At 49.2% G+C, this 14,021-nt stretch overlaps 1 protein-coding gene across 12 annotated transcripts in view; it reads left to right on the forward strand.

Annotated features, from left to right (window-relative positions):
• Positions 1 to 32: 32 nt before the first annotated feature.
• Positions 33 to 14,021, forward strand: part of IKBKB (inhibitor of nuclear factor kappa B kinase subunit beta) — a 60,814-nt gene continuing 46,825 nt past the window's right edge. For 3 of the 12 annotated variants that reach the window (XR_010140978.1, XM_024251085.3, XM_063726416.1), the window contains exons 1-2: positions 41 to 204; positions 815 to 937. Coding sequence is in view for 11 of the 12 variants with exons in the window: in XM_024251085.3 (XP_024106853.1) it covers positions 833 to 937 (105 nt within the window). In the remaining variant the exon portion in view is untranslated. Of the gene's footprint in view, positions 394 to 470; positions 686 to 814; positions 938 to 14,021 lie in introns of those variants that run through there. The other 9 variants (XM_024251086.3, XM_002819040.5, XM_054561521.2 and 6 more) reach the window with 9 other exon arrangements.

Here is a 14,021-nt window from a genome sequence, read left to right on the forward strand (position 1 = left end):
CGGCCTCTTTAAGAGCGGCCGCGGCCCACGTGCTCTGTGGCGTCAGAGCAGGAAGTGTTTGAGGAAGTAGCGCCGCGCTGCCCGCGTTAAGATTCCCGTATTTTAATGTTTTCAGTGGGGTGTCATAGCCCCGGGTTTGGCCGCCCCAGCCCCGCCTTCCCCGCCCCGGGGAGCCCGCCCCCTGCCCCGCATCCCTGCGGACAGGTGAGTCCCCCTCGTGGGTGCGGCCCGGGTGCCACCTGCAGGCCCCGCCGCCCCGCTGCCTGCAAGGCCCGGAAGACCCCTCTGTGCCGCTGGAAAGTCGCAGCTTATGGACTGTGGAGCGTTTCACTTGTGCGGGTTGGAGTTCGGGAAGCCGGGAGAAACAGCCCTCGCTGGGGTGGCTTCTTGGGGGTGGGTGGCTTTGACGGAAACCTGCGATTTATGGGAACATTGTAAAGAAACACGTGACCGCGGGGACGCTCAGAAGTGGGTTCTGTCCCTGCCACCTCGGGCAGAAGGCGGGCAGGCCCGGGCGCCCCTGGTGGAGTCAGCTGGGGATCCCCTCGCTAGGGCAAGGGCGTGGGCATCGCCTCCCTCGGTGACTTTCTTCCCTGCCTGATGCCACAGCAACCGGATGGGGGAGAGAGGGACAAAAGTTTGCCACAAAGTTTGGACAAACCAAACACATTGGTTTCTTTACAAAGTAAAAAACCAGTTGTATTTTTCTTCTCTCCCATTCAAGAGCAGTGATATCTTTTGCCTTCTCCATCCCTTTGAGCTCCATTTTTTTTCTTAATCCTAACCTTTTTTCCCCATCTCAAATTGCTTACAGAGTTAGCACGACATCAGTATGAGCTGGTCACCTTCCCTGACAACGCAGACATGTGGGGCCTGGGAAATGAAAGAGCGCCTTGGGACAGGGGGATTTGGAAATGTCATCCGATGGCACAATCAGGTAGGCCCTCTGTGCAGCTTGGGGAGGGGCGGGGAGCCAGGCTCCCTCCTCACTGCCTCCACTTTCTCTGATCCTGCTGGGCCAAGGGCTCACCTTTGGCTTTGGTCATCTTGGGACAGTGAATAGGGGGACTGGGAAGAGGGCTTCAGGACTTCTGAGCTGACTCCAGGTTAGTGGTCTCCATGCTTTATTGACTATGTCACCTAAATAAATAGTAAAATAAAGTTAAGCTCTTAGTCTCTATTATATATATATGGTAACAGTACAATTATAACAATAACATGATATTGTTATAATATCATATAACATGATATTATATGTTATAAAACATATAGAAATAGGAAAATTTAAAGGATGAGACTAAATAAATAGTTTAAAATATTTTAATTCCTTGAGGCCAGTAGTTCAAGAGCAGCCTGGTCAACATAGCAAGACCTCGTCTTTACAAAAAAGTTTTAAAAATTAGGCAGCCAGCTGGGTGTGGTGGCTTACACCTGTAATCTCAGCACTTTGGGAGGCTGAGGCAGGCGGATCACGCGGTCAGGAGATGGAGACCATCGTGGCTAACACTGTGAAACCCCATCTCTACTAAAAATACAAAGAATTAGCCAGGCTTGGTGGCACGTGCCTGTAGTCCCAGCTACTTGGGAGGCTGAGGCAGGAGAATCGCTTGAACCCATGAGGCGGAGGTTGCAGTGAGCCAAGGTTGCGCTACTGCACTCCAGCCTGGGCAACAGAGTGAGACTCCGTCTCAAAAAAAAAAAAAACTTAGGCAGCCATGGTGGGTACCTGTAGTCCCACTACATTGGAGGCTGATGTGGGAGGATTGCTTGTCCAGGAGTTTGAGGCTGTAGTGAGCTATGATTGTGCCACTGTACTCTAGCCTGGGTGACAGAGTGAGACCTTGTTCCAAAACCATTTTTTAAAAATTACTTAAAATGTCGGGCGCAGTGGCTCACGCCTGTAATCCCAGCACTTTGGGAGGCCAAGGCAGGAGGATCACTTGGGGTCAGGAGTTTGAGACCAGCCTGGCCAAAATGGTGAAACCTCATCTCTACTAAAAATACAAAATTAGCTGGTGTGGTGGTGCATGCCTGTAACTTCAGCTACTCAGGAAGCTGAGGCAGGAGAATCGCTTGAACCCAGGAGGCAGAGGTTGCAGTGAGCCAAGATAGTGTCACTGCATTCCAGCCTGGGCAACAGAATGAGACCCTGTCTCAAAAAAAAAAAGTATTTAAAATATTTGCTAATTATGATGTCTTCCCAGTATTGCTTGCAATACTGCACAGCAAAAAATAAGCAGATCCACATGAAAGTGATAATTTCATTTAGAATGATGATGAAAATCCTTATTTCAAATAATTAAAATTTTTAAAAAATTTTGTAGAGATGGGGTCTTGCTGTGTTGCCCAGGCTTGTCTCAAACTCCCATTCTCAAGCAGTATTCCCGTCTTTGCCTCCCAAAATGTTTGGATTACAGGCCTGAGCCATGGGACCTGGCCTCAGCTGAGGTTTTTTTTATTTTTTGTAGTGATGGTGGTCTCACAATGTTGTCCAGGCTCGTCTAGAACTCTTGGCCTCAAGTGATCTTCCTGCCTTGGCCTCTCAAAGTGCTGGGATTACAGCCATGAGTCATTGGACCTGGCCTGTTTTTATTTTTAATTGACACATAATAATTGTACATATTTATGGGGTACAGTGTGATATTTTGATACATAATGTGTAATGATCAAATCGGGGTAATTGGCATGTTCATCACTTGAAACACTTATCCTTTTTGTTGGAAACAGTCAAAATTCTTCTGGCTATTTTGAAATATACAATAATTTTTTTTTTTTTTCTGGAGACAGAGTCTTGCACTGTTGCCCAGGCTGGAGTGCAGTGGTGCGATCTCGGCTCACTGCAACCTCCACCTCTTGAGTTCAAGTGATTCTCCTGCCTCTGCCTCCTGAGTACCTGGAATTACAGGTGTGCACTACCACGCCCAGCTAATTTTTGTATTTTTAGTAGAAACGGGGTTTCACCATGTTGGCCACACTGGTCTCAAACTCCTGACCTCAGGTGATCTGCCCACCTCAGCCACCCAAAGTGCTTGGATTACAAGCGTGAGCCACTACGTCAGGCCTGAAAGATACAATAAAGTTTTATTCACTGTAGTCATCCTGTTGTTCTATAGAATACTATAACTTATTCCACCTAACTGTGATTTTGTACCCATTAACCAGTCTCTCCCTATTTCCCTCCACAACTCCCCCCACCCCTCCCACACTTTCCTGCCTCTGGTGACCACTATTCTACTTTCTACTTCTGTGAGATCAGTTTTTTGTTGTTGTTGTTTTTTTGAGACGGAGTTTTGCTCTTGTCGCCCAGGCTGGAGTGCAGTGGCGCGATCTTGGCTCACTGCAACCTCTGCCTCCGAGGTTCAAGCGATTCTCTTGCCCCAGCCTCCTGAGTTGCTGAGATTACAGGTGCCTGCCACCACACCCGGCCAATTTTTATATTTTTAGTAGAGACGGGGGTTTCACCATGTTGGCCAGGCTGGTCTCGAACTCCTAAACTTAGGTGATCCCTGCCCCGGCCCTTCTCAGCCTCCCAAAGTGCTGGGATTACAGGTGGGAACCACTGAGCCTGGCCGAGATCAGTTTTTTCTTTCTTTTTTTTTTTTTTTTGAGTTGGAGTCTTGGTCTGTTGCCCAAGCTGGAGTGCAGTGGCACAATCTTGGCTCACTGCAACTGGCGTCTCCCGGGTTCAAGCGATTCTCCAGCCTCAGCCTCCCAAGTAGCTGGGATTATAGCCATGCACCACCACGCCTGGCTAATTTTTGTATTTTTAGTAGAGACAGGGTTTACCATGTTGGCCAGGCTGGTCTCGAACTCCTGACTTCAGGCGATCTGCCTGCCTCGGCCTTCCAAAGTGCTGGGATTACAGGCATGAGCCACTGCGCCTGGCCTTTCTTTTTTTTTTTTTTTTTAATTTTTAATTTCTTTGGAGATAGGGTCTCAATCTATTATCCAGGCTGAGTGCAGTGGTGCCATCATGGCTCACTGCAGCCTTGACCTCCTGGGCTCAAATGATCCTTCTGCCTCAGCCTCCTAAGTAGCTGGGACTACAGGTGTGCGTCGCCATGCCCGGCTAATTTTTGATTTTTTGTAGATAGGAGGGCTGTCTGTTGCTCAGGCTGGTCTCGAATTCCTGGACACAAGTGATCCTCCCACCTCAGCCTCTCAAAGTGCTGGGATTACAGGTGTCAGCCAACAGACTTTACCCAACTGAGATCAGTTTTTTATTAGCTCCCACGGATGAGTGAGAACATGTGGTATTTATCTCTCTGGGTCTGGCTTAATTCCCTTAACGTAATGCCCTCCAGGCTCATCCATGTTCCCACAGATGACAGGATTTCATTCTTTTTTATGGCTGAATAAGAGTACGTTGTGTCTGTGTACCACATTTTCTTTGTTCATTTGTCTATTGATGGACATTTAGGTTGATTCCATATTTTGGCTATTGTGAATAGTGCTGCAGTAAACATGAGGGTGCCCATATCTCTTTGATAAACTGATTTGCTTTCCTTTGGATAGATACCCAGTAGTGGGATTGCTGGATCATATGGTAGTTCTATTTATAGTTTTTCTTTTTTTTTGAGACGGAGTCTTGCTCTGTCACCCAGGCTGGAGTTCAGTGGCATGATCTCAGCTCACTGCAACCTCTGCCTCCCAGGTTCAAGCAGTTCTCCTGCTTCAGCCTTCAAGTAGCTGGGATTACAGGTGCATGCCACCACATCCGGCTAATTTTTATGTTTTTAGCAGAGAGGGGGTTTTGCCATGTTGGTCAGGATGGTCTCGAACTTCTGACCTCAGGTGATCTGCCTGCCTCAGCCTCCCAACCTGCTGAAATTACAGGTGTGAGCCACCGCGCTAGCCTTATTTGTAGTTTTTCAAGGAACCTCCATACTATTTTCCATAATGGCTGCGCTAATTTACATTCCCACCAATAGTGTATAGAGTTCCCCTTTCTCCACATCCTTGCCTTCATTTGTTACTTTTTGTCTTTCTGATAATAGCCATTTTAACTGTGGTGAGATGATATCTCATTGTGGTTTTGATTTGCATTTGTCTGATGATTAGTGATATTGAACATTTTATCATATACTTGCTGGCCATCTGTATGTTTGAGAAATTCCTGTTCAAATCATTTGCCCATTTTAAAAATTGGATTATTTATTTTTTTGCTGTTGAGTTGTTTGAGTTCCTTGCATATTCTTGATATTAATCCCTTGTTGGATGGATAGTTTGCACATAATTTCTCCCATTCCATAAGTTGTCTCCATAGGTTCCATAGGTTTATTCTGTTTTTTCTTTTGCTGTGCAGAAGCTTTTTAGTTTGATGTAATCTCATTTGTCTACTTTTGCCTCTGTTAACTGTACTTTTGAGGTCTTATCCATAAAATATTTTCCCAAACCAATGCCCTGAAGCACTTCCCATGTTTTATTTATTTATTTTTTTTGAGACAGTCTCACTCTCAGCTGAGACAGGTGCGATCTCAGATCACTGCAGCCTCCATCTCCTGGGTTCAGGTGATTCTCCTGCCTCAGCCTCCTGAGTAGCTGGGATTACAGGCAGCGCCATCACGCCCGACTATTTTTTTTTTTTTTTTTTTTTTTGAGACGGAGTCTCGCTCTGTCACCCAGGCTGGAGTGCAGTGATGCGATCTCGGGTCACTGCAAGCTCCGCCTCCTGGGTTCATGCCATTCTCCTGCCTCAGCCTCCCAAGTAGCTGGGACTGCAGCCACCTGCCACCACCCCCGGCTAATTTTTTTTTTTGTATTTTTAGTAGAGCCGGGGTTTCACCGTGTTAGCCAGGACGGTCTCAATCTCCTGACCTTGTGATCCACCTGCCTCGGCCTCCCAAAGTCCTGGGATTACAGGCACAAGCCACCGCGCCCGGCCACGTCTGGCTAATTTTTTTTTTTTGCAACGGAGTCACGCTCTGTTGCCCAGGCTGGAGTGCAGTGGCTTGATCTTGACTCACTGCAACTTCTGCCTCCCGGGTTCAAGCGATTCTCCTGCCTCAGCTTCCCAAGTAGCTGGGATTACAGGCACCTGCCACCATGCCTGGCTAGTTTTTATATTTTTAGTAGACACGGGGTTTCACCATGCTGGCCAGGCTGTTCTCAAACTCTTGACCTCAAGTGATCTGCCCACCTTGGCCTCCCAAAGTGTTGGGATTACAGGCGTGAGCCACTAACAGGCGGCTGGCCCGTTATTTACTTTTAAAAAGCCAAAAGCCAGCTTCCTCCTCCTGCCAGCTGAACCCCACGCAGTCTGTCTGCACCTGCCTCTCCATCATTCCTCCCCTTGGCTGCCTCTGGTTTGGGCGCTGAGCCCTCTTGCCGGACAGGCCTCCCTCTCCTCCACATTCCTCCAGGACCAACTCTAGGCCATCTCCTCCGCATACCCGTCTGGGATGGCTTTGTTCCGTGGGAACTGGTTCTCCCGGTGAGTTCCTCTGGGCCGGCTCCTGTGCCGCCCTTCCTGTCTGCGTGTGGAGTAAGTCTTGTTAGGACCCTGCATTCCTGGTCAGCCAGGGCTGGGTCTGGCCTTGGAGTTCCTTCAGTTCTCCTGTAGCAAGTGCCTGACGTTGTATATGTGCTAGGTGCCCCAAATCATCAACTCTGCCAGTCCACAAATATTTATCGAATGTCTATTATGTGTACAGTAGTAATTAAAGCAGACCTTTGGAGAAGGGAAAGAGCCATTAGTCAACTAATTATAAATGTAAGCTCCTAAGTATGGTAAAGTGCGAGTTGGGAGAAAGACCCAGTGCACTGAGACCTTCCGTTGGGGTGGGATCAGTCAGTGTCAGAGGAGGTTCCCCAAGGAAGTGACACTTGAACTGAGGCCCTAGTAGAAGTCAGCTTATCAGAGAAGGTGGGAGGAGAGTTCCAGGCCAAGGGAGAGGCTCCTGAGGGGCCCCTGTGGAGGGCAGGTGTGGCGAGTGGGCAAGACCGAAGGCCAGTGTGGCCAGAAGGGAGGATGGGGCACAAGGGCCTGGGTGGCTGAGGGTGGACAGTGCGAGTCAGACCCTGTGGTGTTTTTTGGGCAGTTTCAGCCGAAGAGGTTTTGTTTTGATGGAGGAGCTGTGCCCATGGGGATGGATTGGGAGGGCCCAAGCAGTGGGCAGCGTGCTGGGAAAAAATCAGCTCTCAGAAGAAATGCCTTGATCCATAGTGTGCAGCAGTTCGCATGGAGTAGCTACTCCCACCAGGGCTGACTTCAAGCCGCCAGTAGTTTAACAGCCCGCTCCGGCCCGATTCCTGAGTAGTTAACAACCAGCTCTCAGTGGCTGCTACTGGGGTGTCACTGGCACCGTCCCAGTGATGCAGGCAGACCAGGTCTGAATGTTTTGGAGTCGTCCAGGTGAGAGATGGGGAGAGGTGGGCAGACTTAAGAGATATTTAGGCCTGTTGTGGTGGCTCATGCCTGTAATCCCAGCACTTTGGGAGCAGAGGCAGGTGGATCACCTGAGGTTGGGAGTTTGAGACCAGCCTGACCAACATAGAGAAACCCTGTCTCTACTAAAAATACAAAGTTAGCCAGGCATGGTGGTGCATGCCTGTAATACCAACTACTCAGGAGGCTGAGGCAGGAGAATTACTTGAACCCAGGAGGTGGAGGTTGCAGTGAGTCGAGATCGTGCTACTGCACTCCAGCCTGGGCAACAAAAGCGAAACTCTGAGAAAAAAAAAAAAGAGAGAGAGATTTAAGGGGTGGAATTAACAGGGCTTAGTGGTGCAGTAGAGGTGGAGGGGAGCAGGAGGAGTGGAGTGCCTGCAGGTCCTCAATGGATGCCTACCCGTGAGCCCGGCCCAGGCCAGGAAGCTCTCTATCTTCCTTCCCCATGGGTTCTCCCTAAGTTTGGGAAATCTCTAGGGCTGCTTTGGGTGCTGAGGAGAGGTCTTTGATCATTGTCCAAGTTCAGAAGATGAGCGTGTGTATTCTCTTTTGGGGACCCCCCTGTTCACAGCCTCTTAAAAGAAGCAGCTGGGCTATGGTGGTGTTGGTTCCTTAACTCTCATGGTTTTACTCCACATAACAACAGTGTGCACTGTCCTGACGCTCCATGCACTGTATCTTGTCTGCAGAAGAGGGAGTGTTGCAGTTATCACAATAGAAATTACATGAAAAAGCCCCTAAGCATGGGTATCCTCAGTCAGAGAAGTGGCCTGATAATCAGAGGCATCATTTACTGAGAACCTGCTATATGCCAGCATCAAACTAGGTATTTACGTGCTTTCTCTCCAGCCCTCACAACTCTGAAGGGAAGTACTGTTGTCTTTGTTCCTATTTTATAGTTGAGGAGACTGAAGCATAGTCTCTGTGACTCACCCACAGAGGCTGAGCTCGCAAGCAAAGAGGCTAGGATTGGAACCTGCATCTGTTCGGAACCCAACCTCATGCTTTTTCCATTGTGCCTGTGGCTTCTCCATGATGGGGGCTCAGGGTAGGACCTCGGTGTTCCTTAGGCTCTCCCTGTTCCCCACAGTCTAAACCTTTTTGAAGCAGGAACGGGAAAACACTTCTTTATTGATTTTTTTGTTGTTTGTTTTTTGAGACAGGGTCTCCCTCTGTCACCCAGACTGGAGTGCAGTGGTTCGATCAGTGCTCACTGTAGCCTTGAACTCCCAGGTTCAAGGAGTCCTCCCACTTAGGCCTCCTGAGTAGCTGGGACTACAGGCGTGAGACACCATGCCTGGCTAATTTTTTTATTTTTGTAGAGATGAGGTCTTTCTATGTTGCCCAGGCTGGTCTCGAACTCCTGGGCTCAAGCAGTCCTCCTGCCTTGGCCTCCCAAAGTGCTGGGATTTCAGGCATGAGCCACTGTGCTTGGTTGAAAAACACTTCTTTGGAGGACAAAACACTTATAAGTCTTCCTTGTTAGACAGAGAACCCCACATTGAGTGTTTCCCAGGGAGGGAGGGCAGTTAACAAGAGAGCCCCCACCACAACCTGCTTCCCCTGTTCTTGGGGTTCTCCTGCCATGCGGGCCTCCTCATTCCACACTGTGTCGGGACTCCCTAAGACCTCCAGCCCAGGGGTCAGCACAAACCACTTCCCAGTACGGTTTAGATAGGCTGATATTTTCAATGAGACCTTTATTAAATACAAAGGAAGAGGAGGAGGAGATAACCGAGTGCCCCCACCTGGCAGCATGTTTTGGGAGTGGGGGCGGGAAACACGAGACTCAGTCACACAGACTTGGGTTCAGATCCTGGCTCTGTCAGTGTCTTGGCTGTGGGTCCCCACTTTTCGCATGGATTGTGGGGATTCTCCGATACTGATCTCCTCAGTTGGGTCCCCAACATGGCTGGGCAGGATGTGGGTCAGCTGCCTTCTGGAAGCCACCCAGGGTACCTTGTGATGTCATCATGTTCTGTGTGCACTTGGCTGTGAGGAGGGCCAGGAAGCGCGCCTGGGGCCCTGCGGGATGCTCGTTGGGGTGGAGGAGGCAGTGTGTGCACTGGCTGTTAGAAGGCAGAGTATTAACGATCCCTTCTATGAAGCAGCACGGACCTGTACTTGTCCTTTTATGGGACAAAGCAAAGCTCACCACAGCTTATCTGTGTGCTCAGAAGCCTTAAAGCCTCTGCTCCGTTCAGTCACTTCTCTAGGGATTTATAAAGCCTGCGCCCGAGCTCTGTCGGGGATACCAGGAAAAATGGGGCCCTGCCCTTCGTGTGCTTACCCTCTGATCACAGTGATCCAGGGAGCATTCAGGAATGCATTAAGTGAGTCTAAATCCAAGCACTGAACTGCACGGATAACAGTGGCTGCCGTTTCTCCAGGGCATCATGTGGCATCCGAGCTAGGTTTCCTGTCCGCATGATCTCTCCCGAATGTTGGGGAAGGGAGGCTTTTTGGGGTGAATGGAGCTTTAGCAGGATCTGGAAAGGAGGTACACTTTCGAGGGCCTGGCAGGAAGACAGAAGCCGACTCAAGTGGGCAGAGCAGCATCTCCACGGGGCCAGAAAAGGAAGTGAGGCTGCAGTTATTTATTCCTGGCTCCCTGTGGTCGGATGCTGTGTTTCATTTTAGCTGACATCCCTGGAGTGGATGGAGCCATCCCCATCTTATGGATAAGGACCCAGATGCTTGTACCATGGGCTCCCATCCCACCTTTACCAGGCAGTGGGGGAGGGAGTTACACCTGGACCTGTTTGTCTCTTGAGCCCGAGTGCCTGGCTCCTGTGGGTGAGGCGGGAGGCCACTGTGCCCATTGGGGATCTGCACTGTAGGGAGTAGGGTGAAGAAGTCACGGCCCTCTTAGCGTAGACCAGGCGATGCTGGGGCCCACGGTGTGCCCAGTCACCTGCTGAGCCAGGGGTGAAACTGCAGCCGGATCCCGGACCTTTTGGCTCCCAGCCCTGGGTCCTCCTGCCCAGTCTCTCTGGTCCCAGCCCTGCGCCTCCTTTCTGAAGCACTCATCTCAGGGGGCGGGGTCTGAGAAGGAGGAGGAGGTTGTCACTAATTGCCCCCATGTCCACAGTGGCCTGGTTGGACGCTTGCCATGATAATGGGACACTGGGCTTTCTGCGCTAAGGGTCTAAACGTAGCTCTTGGCCTCTGTGAGTTTCCCGAGTCATTGGAAGAGGTGAACTTGAGGAAGCTGGGCCCCTTTTGTTTCTCCTGCGACTGGTCTTCAGCTCGCATCTGCCAGGCACCTTTTGGTCTGAGGATGTGCTCCCCCTCTGCCTTTTTTACACCTTATGACACACATGCTTATATACAAGTTTTATGTTTACATGCATCAAAGGCAAGGAATTGCAAACTCTGAGGACCTTCATAATCACTACATTCAATCTGGACATACAGGGGACCCTTTCTCCCTTTTCTCAAAATACAGACCAGTTTTTTGTTGTTTTGTGTGTGTTTATTTTTTGAGACAGGGTCTCACTCCGGTAGTCCAGGCTGGAGTGCAGCAGCACGATCACAGCGCAACGCAGGTCTCGCTCTATTGCCCAGCCTTGACTTTCCAGGCTCAGGAGATTCTCCCACCTCAGCCTCCCAAGTAGCTGGGACTACAGGCATCTACTACCTATGCCTGGCTAGTTTTTAAAAATATTTTTAGTAGAGACAGAGTCTTGCCATGTTGCCCAGGCTGGTCTCAAACCCCCGGGCTCTAGTGATCTACCTGCCTGCCTTGGTCTCCCAAAGTGCTGGGATTATAGGTGTGAGCCACCACGCCCAGCCACAAAGCAGTTTTAAGTTTTGTCCTTCACGAGGAGTTCATGTACCAGAAGTTGGGTACTGAGATGGCTCAGGCCTAGTCTGGGTTTCCACGGAACTAAGCTAAGACTCAGTAGATTCCAGGAAAAATAAAGTAAGCCATCCTTCTTACCTTACATGTGTTTGAGTTCCACTGCTAGTGAAGAACAAACTCCCTGGGGTTTCAGAACTTGTGATCGTAGCATGCTTCTGTTTTAATTGAATTTTGCTTTCTAGAGCAGGTATGTTTTTAGTAACAAAGTCATTCTGTTTGCATTTCTGTTTCAAATGAAACATTACTTATGGAAAAACTGGGAATATTTCAGAATACTTCCTAGAGGCAGATGAAGGCCACTGTGTTAGGAAAAGTTTAAGTATGTCTGTATCTACAGCAGACCTCCCTAGGCCCAGGGAGTTAGGATTTCGCCTCAACTCTAGGGCAAAGCTGAGCTGCCTATGAGTAGAAAGTTAGTTTTGGTCTCTATGCCTAGTTATTTCAAGACTTGTTCAGTGTTCCCATTGCTGAGTTCAGTCTTTTTAGTTTGCATTTGGATATTTAAGACCAATATCAAGTCTTCAGTATCAGAATCTCCTCCTGATTCTGGGTTGGGCCAAGTGACAGCTGTGTATCAGGTCCAGTGTTTGTGTTGGGCAAAAGACTGCAATTATCCAATTTGTAGCTAGACAGATTACCTAAAATAACTTAATAAACTAAGTCATCTAATCTACTTTTTGGATCTGATGATCTGTCCTGTTTCATTTGTGGTAGGTAGAATAATCCCCCCCAACCCCACCAAGAAATCTGGATCCTAATACCTGAACCTATGACTGGGTGGGGCAGCATGGCAAAGGGAAATTAAGGTTGCAGATGAAATTAAGTTTTCTAATCAGCTCACCTTAGATGGGGAGATTGGCCTGGCTTCCCTGGGGGTCCCAGTGTAATCCCAAGGGTTCTTAAACGTGGGAGAAGGAGGCAGCAGAGCCAGTGTCAGCCGATGCATGTGAGGAAGATGGCGGCCCATGGCTGACGCTAGGATGGGCTAAGGGGCCACGAGCTGAAGAAAGTGGCGCTTCTAGAAGATGCAGAAGGAAAAGTAGGGAAACAGACTCTCCCCTAGAGCCTCTGGATGGAGCGTAGCCCCACCAACATCTTAGCTCAGAGAGACCCACGTCAGGCTTCAGCAGATAGAACTGCAAGGAAATAAAGTGTGTTATTTTAAGCCACCGAGTTTGTGGTAATTTATTACGGCAGCAATAGAAAACAAGCGCACTCTTCTGTGTATTGAAGTTACGTTGCTGCAGATTTTTCAGTATCTTGGTTTAGTCTCAGTCATTCTGAGGTAACGAACCATGAGTTACAGTCTCTTTGGCTAAACCATTGCTTGGAATACTGTCCATGGAAATGTTGCAGGGTGGATGGAGGTGGATAGATGCTCTTGGCAATGGCACCTCACGCTGCAGCGGGGCCATCGGTCTCTGTTTGTGGAACCCTGCGTTCCCCACGTCTGAGCTCCTCTGCAAACTCCGCCTAACTGGAGGCAAGTGTCTGTAGCAGTGTCTCAGTCGGCTCAGTGCTGCTTTCACAGAGTAGCTGAGAATGGGTAATTTATAATGATTTTATTTCTCATAGTCCTAGAGGCTATGAAGTCCAAGGTCAAGGCGTCATCATAGGGTGAAGGCGAAAGGGCAAGAGAAAAAAGGGGCCAAACTTGTCCTTTTATAACCATCAGTCCCACCTGGGATGCAGAGCCATCGTGGCCGAATTGCCCCTTAATACTGAGGTGATGTCCTGGCGCGGTGGCTCACACCTGTAATCCCAGCACTTTGGGAGGCCGAGACGGGCGGATCACGAGGTCAGGAGATGGAGACCATCCTGGCTAACACGGTGAAACCCCATCTCTACTAAAAATACAAAAAATTAGCCAGGCATGGTGATGGGTGCCTGTAGTCCCAGCTACTAGGGAGGCTGAGGCAGGAGAATGGCGTGAACCCAGGAGGTGGAGCTTGCAGTGAGCCAAGGTCGTGCCACTGCACTCCAGCCTGGGCAACAAAGCGAGACTCCGTCTCAAAAAAAAAAAAAAAACAAAAAAAACAAAAAAACCGAGGTGATACGGCTACAACGGGAATTGGCTTTCATTGAATTATGGAAAACTGTGGACACTTAAACCATAGCAGATATCATCAGGCAGAGCTGCTGTGGATGAAGCTACCACAGAACTGGGCAAAAATGAGTCTGAGCACTGTGGGGAAGTGAAACCTGAAACCAAATTTACATCAGCCTGAGAACAGACCAGGAATCGGGAGGTACAGGGAGGTGTAACATGGTCTGCACATCAATTAAAGAAACGTTATTCTTTTTTTTTTTTTTTTTTTTTTTTGAGACAGAGTCTCACTCTGTCACCCAGGCTGGAGTACAGTGGCACGATCTCAGTTCACTGCAACCTCTGACACCTGGGTTCAAGCGATTCTCCTGCCTCAGCCTCCCGAGTAGCTAGGATTACAGGCACCCACCATTGCACCCAGCTAATTTTTTATTTTTAGTAGAGATGGGGTTTCACCATGTTGGCCAGGCTGGTCTCGAACTGCTGACCTCAGGTGATCCACCTGCCTGGGCCTCCCAAAGTTCTGGGATTACAGGCATGAGCCACTGTGGCTGGCCAGAAATGCTATTCTTTTGACACATTCCCTAATTCTTGAAAAGCTTGAGATGGACTTGTGTCCACCATGGTTTGTACCACTGTATTAATCAGTTTAATGGCAACAAGGTGGCCGGGTGCAGGGGCTTAGGCCTGTAATCCCAGTACTTAGAGAGGCTGAGGTA

Source organism: Pongo abelii, chromosome 7 (genome assembly GCF_028885655.2).
Source record: "Pongo abelii isolate AG06213 chromosome 7, NHGRI_mPonAbe1-v2.0_pri, whole genome shotgun sequence".
Taxonomy (NCBI): Eukaryota; Metazoa; Chordata; class Mammalia; order Primates; family Hominidae; genus Pongo; species Pongo abelii.